We start from the raw sequence: 12,726 nt of genomic DNA on the forward strand, positions 1-12,726 counted from the left end.
CATCTTATGCACACTTAAATTGACATTTTTTTCTGGCATGCTTGATTTATAAAATTTTTGTGCATGTGTAAGCATCTTCAAAATGGTTCTTAAACTGCTGTTGTAAGGTTAATGTGATATTCAAGGTAACAATAAAACCAGGGTGTTTGTTTTAAAGATCTCTGTTATAAACTGCTTAAGCTTTTTACATATGAATATGTAAACATCTTGAGGATGGCTCTTATTATAGAGTCAATGTAAAAAAATTGTTACTCTGTTCTATTGCTACTTTTAAGAAAACCAGTTTTCAAACTTAATTCAATTGGGTCTCACTAGGATGCAGGCATTCAGAGGTTAACACTCTGGCTCAGACCAGAGGAGAAAAAAAGGAAAAAGAAAAGGGGGGGCTATAGTTCAGCAGGAATCTTGAAATTTGGGTAGTTAAAAAATGACCTTAGCCTGTTTCACTCTGTTGTAAATAAAATCTGGGACTTAATTCTGTCTTAGAATACATGGGTCTATTAACAAACAGGCTTTCTATAAATTGTTTTTATTCAAAAAATAGTTTTAAGGTTGCTTTCTTTCTGTTTTTTCATATAAATATAAGGCTCTAAGTTAAAAGGTTTTATGAGTTATTTTCATCAAGTAACAAAAAATACATAAAAGATATTAAGGATATAGTTTTTAAAAATAAAAGATTAAAAAACACTTTTAAATTTAAAATAAGGATTATGTGAAGGTTTGTCCTCAAAAATTGTCTCAAAATAGAAAAAAAAAGGGATAAAGATAAGCTCCTCCAAGGGATACAGAATAAGTTGTCACAAAGGTACAAAGTAAGTTGTCATAAAAAGATGGAGCATATAAATGCTTATGTAAGTGACTGAGTTGACTAAAATCCAGTTACATTAAAGGTTTTGTAAAGTCAAATTTTAATGTACTGATGTTAAGCTAAAACTTTAATTCTCAAAACTCATAACAACAAAGCTGTCTTAAAAATATTGTATTGTTCTTGATAACATTTACAAAAAAACTGTCTTAAAAAAAGGTTTTTGTTTTATCACGATGACTGTCAGGAATTTTTGGTGCTGCGGGTTAATCCAAAAATTTATCAAGACAACAAGAGTTTATTAAAACACAGGAGAGAGGTAAGAGGCAGCTGAGCACAGGGAGTGCTACTGCACTGATATGAGGGTTGAGACAGATTTACATATGTAAAGCAAAATAAAAAGAAAAAACCAAAAACAAAGCCAAAGTGCATCCTCTAGATAGGATAAAGAAAAAAAACTCAAAAAGGAGCACTACACTGGAGGTCAAGACCTTCAGTTTTTATTGGACTCAACAGAGTAGAGATGTTAGTCCTACTCCTTCCACATGTCAGGCAGAGGGAATTTTTGGCCTGGGATGGCCAGACTGGGCCTGTTATTTTTTTTGGGGGGGTGCTCTATTGACTACAGGTTGGTGGGATCCTGCTATATGTCAAGAGCCATCTGTTAAAATGTCAACAATTTGGGATATGATCCCTTATCAACATCTGAGCCGTGACTTTTGGCCATCAGGTTTCCTAACTCCACACTCAGTACCCATAAATATTTACCTGAATTCTCTGGTGATTTTTGTCAGGGTTTTGACTACTGAGGTAATTGAGTCATAACTAAATAAAAGCTCATTTAAGAGTTGGTTTATGTAAAATTTTCTAGATGACCTCATAATTATGGTTAAACAACTGTTGTCTGGGTGATTCTAATGCAGTCACCCTACATGTGTCTATGACTGTGCTATTTGGGGTCACTTAAACTGTTCTTCCCCCTCCCTCCACTGATGAGAAAATCTAAGGTTTTACTTTAAGAGCAACAACTAAACTAATATGCATATATAACCTCTATAGAGCTGTGATGCTGTTGCTGATAAATTTGGATAAACGTGGTAACAAAAAGTTAATGGTACTGATACACTGTTTTGTTAGTTGCTAAATTGTCCATCAAAATTTTAACCATGGCTCTTTTAAGTTTTTGTCATTACGGTTCTGATCCTTCTGGGGCATTTACAATCAAGACCATGGAAAAATGACTCTAATAAGTACTTATGTGTCAACCAGGTTAGCTTTTCGGATGTCTGCTTTTGTTGGATTTTGTTTTGTATTGTCCTTGTCTAGAAGCCCACTGCCTAAGAGCCACTCCTTCTAAGCTTTTTTGTTGCTTAAATTTGGCCAAAAGAGTCTAGTTGGCACTGACTCCCACCAAAACCAAATAAACAAACAAAAAATCCAGGAAAGAGCAAATCCTCACGAGGGAAGAAAATGACCAATCGAGAAAGTTCTTCAGTCTACAGCCATACCACAGTGAACGTGCCCAGTCTCATTTGATCTCAGAAGCTAAGCAGGTTCAGTCCTGGTTAGTACCTGGATGGGAGAAAGATCTTCAGAGGAGACTGCTCAGAGACAAACAGTTTGGAGACAAGGCGGGAATTCTGTCAAAGTTCAAATGGAATCATTTGTGCCAGACCTCTCAAAAATAACCAAAGCTGAAAGGATTGAGGAAATGGTTCTCATGCATGTGTGGCTATCTGGCATTAAAGCCCTTCTAGGCACAAACTCGTATTTTTTTTAAACAGTCTTCTACTTAAATAGAGACTATTTTTACTGGCTCTAGACATGTTCTTTGATACTTAAAGGTGGTGTTTTAACTTTTTTTAAGCAATGTGTTTTTCTTAGATTTATATACTGATAATGTATTGTTGCCATGGTAATTCTATTCAGTACAAAAAAAACCCCACAGGTCCAAACATTTAAAAAATGTACTATTGGCCAACACTTCCTGTTACAAGTATAAGAAAAAAATTAAGTCTTAACTACTGTCTCTAACCTGGTTCCTTCCTTTACTTGGCCCCTGGCCTCTTAATCTGCTTGTCAAGTTTGTTTCTTCAAGGTTGTAGACAATCAAGCTCCAGATGGTAACGGAGACAAAGCCACACATGCCAGAGACCTCCTCCTGATACCATGAACTCCTTGACAGACCCCCTTTGACATCTCAGAAGAGACACTGACTGTCCGGGGACCCCTCAAATCAATGCCCCCTAACCCTGACAGAAGTCAGGGTTACCTCTGGAGAGGGGAGAATATAAAGAGACAAATATTTTTAAAAATAACAACAATGTCCTTGGGGATGTAAATGTAAAGGGACAAATGACAAAAGTAACTTTGTTTTAGAGAAAGAAGATAAAAAAGACATACTTAAAAACAAAACATTTAAAAAGACATGAAAAACCAGCTTTGCATGCACATGCTAAAGCACAACAAACTCTCCCAAAATAAACAAAAAGGGGTCTCACCAAAATAATGAACAGTAGTCATAAAATATAGGTAACAAGCCTCAAGGACAGACTGGACTAATGAGGCCCTCTTAAAATGTTCACTCTGATAAGAATAGGGGTAACTAGATGGTCAGCCTTAACCAAAAGTCAATTAATACTAGCTAAGTTTGAAGAAAAGAGCTATAAATAAAAGAAAAGAGGGGAACTGTGAGAATCAACTAAAGTTAGGTCTTCTCTGTCAAAGGAGTTAATATAAAACTATCACTGTGTAGAGGCCAGCTAACCTCCCTGAATTGCTGCATACATGCTTTATGAAACACCACTTGACCTTACAAGGTTCTTGTGGTCAAACAAAGAGCTATTTATCACAGATGTCCTAATCACAAACTGCTCGCTTAAAGATGAATATTGCCCAAAAGAATTATCTTGTTCTTCCTGCTTCAAGGTTTCCCCTACCCCACATGCCTCCTTTTCTAAGTAACCAATTGCAAAGATTGTGACCCCAAGCCCATCCATCAGGGTGAGGGACAGAGAGATAAAAACTGAGCTGACTCCACTCTCAGGGTGTTCTGCCTATCAGACTATGGTCTGTGACTGCACCCTTCTGCAGAAGTAAAACTTTTCTTTTTGCCTTGCTGAGCAATTCCCACATGTTTCTTTGATCAATGTTTGGGAACAGCATTTCTAACTGGGATTTTTTTTTCTCTTTTCTTTATCTCTCTCTCTAAAGGGAGGCATTTCAAAAGTTCTCAAGGGCAGATATTAAAGTCTTCCCTCACTGCATTTCTGTCATTTGTTCTGTAAGTGGCAGTTCATGACTGAAAACTAGCATCTAAAGTCAGCAACTGGACCACTGTCCTTAAAATCAAAGTAAGAAATAAGAGGCAAAACTAAGTATAAATTGTTAAGTGCAGATTATAAGGTCTACAAGAATCAATAGAGGCCAGAGTTATTAAGGAAAGGATCTTCATCAAGTTATTGCAGGACAGATGAATATAAGTGGTCAGAGAGAAGCACTTCCATGTCAAGATAAAAATGAAGGCAAGAAGGCACAAAATAAACATAGTGTAGTATTGGGACAAAAGGCACTGTGACTAAAGCTTGAGTCTGTGTTGGAGAAAAGTGGGTAATGTTATTTGTCCAACAAAATAGGACCAGATAATTGGGAGCATGAAGGGGGGATTGAGAGGCTGGCAATAGGAGCAGACGAGAGAGTGATGAAAGAAGTGTTTAAGGTAAATCAAGTCTGGGAGAATACAGCATGCAGGATGGATGCAAAGGGAGAGACATTATTGTAAAGGGTAGCCACTGGGAAGGTGTCATAATCAGGTGGGCTTCAGAGGTCAAAAGTCTCTCCTAAGGATGGGGGCAGGGGAGTAGTAACTAGAGAGGCAGAAGAGGAACTAACCCAAGAGAGGAGCTAAAGGATCTGCTAAAAAAGGTATAGGAGGGCTGGGTGTATAGCACAGAGGTAGAGCGAATGCTTAGCATATGTGAGACCCTGTGATCCATTCCTAGCACATCAAAAAAAAATTAAATGACAAGGTATGTAGAAGATGAAAGGAAAGGATGTGTGGAAAATATGGAAAGGTGGGCTGGTAGAGTAGCTCAAGTGAAGTGTAAGACCCTGAGTTAAAACCCCGGTACCGCAAAAAAAAAAAAAATGATGGAAAGGAGTGTAGTGCCAAAAAACAGTCAAGAACTGAAGAGAAGCTGGATTGGAGGGCAAGGTAGCTTCATATACATTGAATGTGCAGTATTTAACTGTGAAATAACCAGGAACAGATAAACTATGGGGCAGGCATTCAGAGAAATAAAAAGATTCAAATTAGATTTCAGAGCTTTCCAAAGATAAGGAAACAATGAAGTTCTAGAATGAGAGAAGGAGAGAGTGTACAAGAGCTCAAAAGTGATGAACAGCACAACCTTGAGGTCATTTCAAAACTAGAAGTTCATAAGAATATGAATTCAACAAAAGGAATGAAAATGAAACAATTAGTGTCCATCAGGGCGGGTGGAGTGGCTTAAGTGGTAGAGTGCCTGCCTAGCAAGTGCAAGGCTCCGAGTTCAAGCCCCGGTACCACAAAAACAAAATTAAAAAAATCAGGATCCATCAGTGTCACAGAAAACATAATTTCAAAAGCCATGTGTGATAGATAATGGATGATGATAGATAATGTATTAAAGAAACTGTTACACTAACAAATGTTCAGGTTGTTTCCCCCCTCAACTACTAACATAGTATATAAAATTATTTTATTGATAGGTGGACAGAGAAAAGAGTTTCAAGGCTGTAAGACATTCTTTATCGTGTGGATTCTTTTTTTTTTTTTTTGCAGTACTAGGGCTTGAAGTCAGGTCCTCACACTTGCCAGGCAGATGCTCTACCACTTGAACCACTTCACTAGTCATTTTTTGTGTTGGTTTTTTTTCAAGTCATGGTGTCTCAAACTATTTGCCCTAGCCAGCTTCAAACCTTGATCCTTCTGATCTCTGTCTCCTCAGTAGCTAGTATTGCAGGAATGAATCACCTGCACCTGCTGTGTCATATGTTTTTAATGATAAAAAGGAAATGTATCAAAGTACTACTCTTCTTTGTGCAAAAATAGTTATAATTCTATAAATGTGGATTTTTTTTTTTGAGACAGGATGTCACTATGTAGTCCAGGCTACCTTGAATTCTCTATCTTCCTGCTTTAGCTTCCCATATATTGGGATTACAGACGTGTGACACCATGCCCACATTGGTGGGCAATTTTAAGTAATGCCATTTAGGATATGTACTCTTCTGGGAACTATATTATAAGAATAACACTGCAGATATTAAGTATTGGTCATATATTACAAATATGTGGGTAGCATATCAAAGTATGCAGGTCCTGACAAGAACTCTATTCCCCCTGAATAAAAATGAACAAATTAATAACGACAATGAACATATCCAGGTTTTGTGTGCTCTTAGATCATTCGGATGCCCTCTTTAAGAAATAAGAAAGTGAAATTGTGAATAAAGAATAAAGTTTGTCAACTATGTACTAAATCTACCTCTGTTAATGATCAAGTATTAGGAGTCAAGTGTGCAAAAGGAGAAACAGCAGGTAATCAAGCAGAGGAAAAATGAGACAAAATTCTCTTTAAAGAATACTGGAGACAAAGAAAAAGAATAAAATCCCAGAAAAACCCCTTAATTGTGGTATGAAAATAAGAGAGGAGACAGAACAAATCAATTCACACTACACATTATCATATTTATTTTCCAGTTATCAATGATCATATTGCTTCTAGGAAGGCTGCCTAGAAGGACCGGGTTTTTGGAAACATCAGACTTCATTGCAGATACTCATCAATTGTTTGTTGAATGAATAAATAAACATATGAATGAATTAACCAAAATAAGAGAAATACTCCTTTTCTTACTCTCCAGGGGGATCTGCTTTCCTCTGAATGCATGTTTTTGCTGGCATTGGCTGGAAATGTCAAAACAACAGTCATACCAATCTCTTCTCTGGCGATTAGGACTGTTTACCCTAAACAGGATAAGTCAAAAGCTACCTGAATCCAAAATTAATGTATAAGCATGTGCAGAGTCTCCTCACGAGGATCATACACAAAAGTTGATACTGTGAGGCCACCCTATTCCCTCCCTCCCACCTCCTTTCTCCTTTCTAAATCAGATCCTGCAAGTATATCTATGAAATTATTAACACCTGGGGGGAAGGGGACAGGCCAAACGTGGGATTCTAGCTAGAACTGAAACACAATTCCTAAATTTCAAATATTTTGCCAATTATGATAACATAAGTGGCAGTTTAATATATCAGTCATGATGAGGCTTTCTGGAAGATACTGAAAAGGCTCTAATGAGCCACAAACCCAAGCCAGGGCCAGAGGACAAGAGGCAAGCAGTGGAAGCTGCAGGGCATTCCCTGGTCTGCCCTTGGCTCCTGCTTCATAAAAGGATTCCCTTTGGACAATAAATGTCTTGTACATTCCTGCAAGTTCTGAAAAAACAAGATCAGGTTGAAACTAAGATCTCACCCCTTTCTACTTTTTTTTCTTTATCTTTTCCTGAGGGATCCTGCTGCCTCCTTGTTCTTCATCGACTCAATTTTCTAAGGAAAAGTACTTTGGAGAAGGAGAGGACTCAACTACTCAGACTACTATCTCAATACCACAGTCATCCATATGTTGATGTTCTGTTCAGGGGAAAGGATGCGAAATCAGTGAGGCAAAGCAGCCTCAGGAATTAGAAGTAAGGGTCTTAAATGGGAGAAAATTGTTCAGCCCCTCCCAGCTAGGTGATAAGATCTCAGGAGAGTTACTGAAACTCCTCAGTTGCTTGATTTTGCAAAACAGGAACGAATTTGGAACCTATCTCACAGGATTGTTGAAGACTGAAGAAATCCACACAAAGTGCTGAATGTAACTGCACAACAAGAACTCATTACATATTAATATTTGGTAGTAGTAGGAGTAGTAGTAAAAATTATTTCACCTCCCTCCCCCAGGTCATACTACCAGCAAAAATGACCCAACCCCCACTCCCATCTGGCAGGATATGGGGTCCCAGCCACTGTTACACTCTCACATGCACCGAGACCTCCAAACACTACAAGGATACTGCAAAAGTCCCTCCACCCGGGGCCAGCTAGGATCCCTCAAATCACCGCTATGGTCCCACTGACCTGAGATGCCGCCTCCTATCACGACTACGTCGAACATTTGGCCTGCGATATTCACCTTCTCCCGGTTCGCCATGCTTTGGTTGAGATGCTCCCGAGGCGTGAACAGAAGAGTGGGAACCGACAAGGACCTAGCGGTCCCTTCTATAGACTCTCTCTGGGAGTCCAGGGGCGGAGCCGATCTTTCTTCTGATACCCGGGGGTAGCCGGGCACTGAGGGCGGAGTGGACCCGGGTGCTGACACTCGGGGAGCGCCTGGGGGCGGTGCTAATTCTTCTAGAGATAGCCAGGGAAAGCCTGGCACTGAGAACGGGGCGGTCCCTTCCCCTGACACTCGAGGGGTGTCAGTGGGTGGAAGAGTACTTTGCATCGAACTCCGGGTGTTGCCGAACAGCGAGGGTGGGGCGGAATCCTGTCCTGATGCTAGGGAGTTAAGGGGCGCCGGAGGTATCCCAACCGACAGTTGGGAAAGGTAATAGGGTGCAGAAGATACTGGTACTGGTATCAAAGGGTAGCCGGGCAGAAGGCCCGGCGGACTCGTCTACTGATAATCGGGGGCTGTTAGTGGGTGGAGGAGGTGGGTGTAGTGACAGCAGCGAAGCGTTCTCAGCTGCAGGAAGTCCTGGTACCAATATCCAGGAATAGCCGGATATTAAGGCCGGGTTGGGATCTTGTATCGGTCCCTGGGGAGTGCCGGCCACTGAGGTGCGGGCGGACCCTAGTACCAACTCTTGGGGGATGCTAAGTACAGAAGCCACAGCGGGCCCCTCTACCGACGCCCGAGGAGAGTCCAAGGGCGGATGAGGTTCTACAGGCACGGAGTTCTGCTCGCTCAGGCCTGGTGGGGGTGGGGGGGTTGAATCCCCAGAGGCCAGAATCGGCGCCAGCCATCAGACCAGAACTAGAATTGATGTGGGAAGGCACACCAGAGCTCCAGGAATCAGTGAATTCCCGTCTGGACATGTTTGACCCAGAGTTGGAAAATGGTTGGCAGAGGGTCTGCCATTGAGATTGGGTGCTCCACTGGGACGGGTTGGATGAGACAGTGACAGCGCTGGGAACCTGGTTCGGGACCTGGGCAGCGGAACCCTGGGCTTCGGAAGCCGGTGCCATCTCACGCCCCCCTTCGCTACCGCCACCGCCGCTACCACTACCACCGACGCCGCCAGAGGCGTCCGACGGCCTTGAGCTCATGATTCTTTAAAATCGCGAGGCGCTGGGAGAGGCTTTCTGTTACCCCTTACCCTCCCCTACGGACGCTCGCTTTTCGGGCCCTGCTGTTACCGGTCAGCTACTGTGCGACCCGGCCCGCCCAAGTGCCCAGCCCACTCGAAGGCGGGGAGATGAGGCATTGGTACAGCTCCGCCTTCTCGCCGGCCTTGAGGCGCTCGCGCGCAGAGCCCTCAGTCTGGTAGCGGCTGGGCGATACCACTGCAGGGGGGAGCGCGGTGGCCAGGCGAAGGTGAGGGAGTGAGTGTGGACGTGCACGTGTAGATTATTAACATGGTGCTTGCAATAAAACGCTTTAACTTAAACAAATATGTGATTCTTTGGGTTCAGGAAAGCAGGTATTTGAAGGAAACGAATTTGGAGGTCAAGGTTGAGGGATCTCCTTACCTCTACTTGGTCTGGCCCTTCGTGACGTCACGTAGGACCCGGTTATGTATGCGCAGCCGCGAACCTTCCCTGGAGAGGAGGGAGCGCGCGGGGAGTAGGGGAGGGAGGACGCAGTGGGGGAAAGGAGGGGGAAGGGGGCAGGTGGGGAGGAAGGGAGGAGGAGGAGGAGGAAGTGGGGCGGAGGGGAGCAGAAAATGTATTTTGGGAGTTAATGGCGTTCTAAGAGTTTGTTCAAACTAGGCGCTTAGCCGAAATTGAAATAAGTAGGCAAGAAAAATAACTTTCACACATTCAGTGGCGCTGCAATTTAAAAGAACAAAGGATGGCTAAGGAGCAGGGAAAAAGGAAAGAAAACGTCTTTCCTATCCTACCGAAAGTGGTAGTGAGTGCCTTTGCTTTACTATGCAGCCAGCCTTCTGACTGGCTAGCTTTAACCCTTCCTTAAATTTCTACTCTTCCTTACCCTCATAAAACTGGACTTATCACTGGCGCCCTCAAAAACAGATGAAATTATGACAGGAATTCAGAATAATTGATAAGAATGCCAGGAAGCTAACTAGCCATTCCCACCAATAAATCTTTCTCCTGCCTGCCCATTCCCATTCTGTATCAAACATCTTGTTGTAAGAAACAGATATTCTTTATCCTGTTTTAGTAGCTTTTACTTCCTTAGAAAAGGACTTGAGACTCTAGGCTAAATTGGAATCATTTTTATCTTGTGAGACTTTGAATCATTAAGGAAATAATAGACGTAAGAATTCAGCTCTTTCTAATATTCTGCCCACCTTTCCCTTTTTTCCCGTTGCTTTCACTTGTCCCTTCAAATTCTTGATTTCACACTATGTGTTAGACACAGGGCAAGGTACTGGAGGTATGCAGGCAACGGAGCCAGAAACCATCATCACAGAACACACAGTCTAATCGAGGAGATAGAAAACCACAGCTTGATTAATTTTATGTTGGAATGATCCATAGTGATAAGAAAGTGTTAGGGTGTGTTAAAAGGAAAAAGTCCTTAGGCCAATTATGTCAAATAGTTTATCTGAGCAAAAAAAACAAAAAACAAATTATTTGGGCCCCCCCCAAAAAAACCTAAAGTGCTGAGACCAATAGGATCTTAGAGTATTTATTGAAGAGCAGAAGTGAGACATAGAAACTTAATTGGCTACAGCCTATTCAAGCAGCCAATTGGTTATAGATTGACTAGTTAATTGGTTGCAGCTTAATTAATTGGCTTTGGGGCCTCCTGCAGTCAACCAAAGTCCAGTTCAATAACTAAACTCTATAATGGTTTGATCTGCTGGGCCCCATACAGGTGTAGAAATGTTCCAGAATAGGGAGCAATGTGGGCAAAGACCCTGTGGAAGAAAGAAGCATGGCTCTTTGGGGTAAAAGCCAGTCAGTGGCGCTATGGCACAGGAGGCAAGGTTGTTGAGGCAGATAGGTCAAGGTAAGAACCTTGGTCTTGTGTTGGGGGTGTAGCTCAGTGGTAGAGTGTTTGTCCAGCATGCACAAAGCCCTGGGTTCCATCCTCAGCACCATGAACACACACCAATGAACAAAACCAAAATTCTTGGTCTTTATCCTAAGAGCATCGGAAGTCACTGCAAGGTTTTTGGGAGGACCATGGGTCTAGATTGCATTTTGACAAGGTCTAGCATTTTGACAAGCCTGAGTGAGCAAGAGTAGATGCAACGATACTGAAGTTAGGAATTCTTCAAAGAGAGGTGAAGGCATCATAGACTAAGGAGCATTTTGGAAAGGGATGACTGACACAAGTGCCTCTTAGTTCAGGGAAGCAGCCAGGTCAAAAAGCTGGCAGGGAAGGAACCAGGAGAAGAAATGCACAACCTGCCCATTCCCCTCCATCCAATCTCCTGCTGGCCCCTCACCATTGGCCTAACCCAGCAGTGGAGCTGAAGAGCCATAGATATACTAGACACATTTACACATAAAGTTGGCCAGAACTGGGAAAATGAGTGTGTTTGGGGACATGTTGAGTTTCAAGTGCTTTTGAGACAACCAAATGAAGGTTACAGAATAGGTGACTGGACAGAAAGACTGAGATTCAAAGCAGGAGTTTAGCTGGAGATAAAAATGCAGAAGCCTACTTAAAAAGCTAAACATTGATCTACCATTTGATCCAGCAATACCACTCTTGGGGATATACCCAAAAGACTGTGACACAGGTTACTCCAGAGGCACTTGCACACCCATGTTTATTGCAGCACTATTCACAATAGCCAAGTTATGGAAACAGCCAAGATGCCCCACTACTAACAAATGGATTAAGAAAATGTGGTATTTATACACAATGGAATTTTATGCAGCCATGAAGAAGAACGAAATGTTATCATTCGCTGGTAAATGGATGGAATTGGAGAACATCATTCTGAGTGAGGTTAGCCTGGCCCAAAAGACCAAAAATCGTATGTTCTCCCTCATATGTGGACATTAGATCAGGGGCAAACACAACAATGGGATTGGACTTTGATCACATGATAAAGCGAGAGCACACAAGGGAGGTATGAGGATAGGTAAGACACCTAAAAAACTAGCTAGCATTTGTTGCCCTCAACGCAGAGAAACTAAAGCAGATACTTTAAAGCAACAGAGGCCAGTAGGAGAAGGGGACCAGGAACTAGAGAAAAGTTTAGATCAAGAAGAATTAACCTAGAAGGTAACACACATGCACAGGAAATCAATGTGAGTCAACTCCCTATATAGCTATCCTTATCTCAACCAGCAAAAACCCTTGTTCCTTCCTATTATTGCTTATATTCTCTCTTCAACAAAATTAGAGATAAGGGCAAAATAGTTTCTGCCGGGTAGCAAGGGGGTGGGGGGGAGAGGGAGAGGGCGAGGGGGGGTAAGGGAAGGGGTGGAGGAAGGGGGGAGAAATGACCCAATCATTGTATGCACATATGAATTAAAAAAATGCAGAAGCCTTATAGTAAATAATAGAAAAATGAGCAGAAATACAGATATCTTTCTCTTTACTTTGTTATATATTGTATATTTCTTCTAATACAATAGGAAGTTATCTTTTGATAAGTAAATAAAAAGGTAATTGCAAAATGTCCCACAATTATGATTTCCTCCCTTGTGTAACCTTGAGTGAATAAGGTCTCTGTGGCTT

General features: G+C 41.8%; 1 protein-coding gene across 1 annotated transcript in view; it reads right to left on the reverse strand.

Moving 5' to 3' along the window:
- Window positions 1-8,213, reverse strand: part of Maoa (monoamine oxidase A) — a 98,240-nt gene extending 90,027 nt beyond the window's left edge. The window contains exon 1 of the mRNA XM_074063766.1: window positions 7,974-8,213. Coding sequence (XP_073919867.1) covers window positions 7,974-8,046 — 73 coding nt within the window. The 5' untranslated portion in view covers window positions 8,047-8,213. The remainder of the gene's footprint in view (window positions 1-7,973) is intronic.
- Between the last annotated feature and the right edge of the window lie 4,513 nt (window positions 8,214-12,726).

The sequence above is a fragment of the Castor canadensis genome, chromosome X (assembly GCF_047511655.1).
Source record: "Castor canadensis chromosome X, mCasCan1.hap1v2, whole genome shotgun sequence".
Classification (NCBI taxonomy): domain Eukaryota; kingdom Metazoa; phylum Chordata; class Mammalia; order Rodentia; family Castoridae; genus Castor; species Castor canadensis.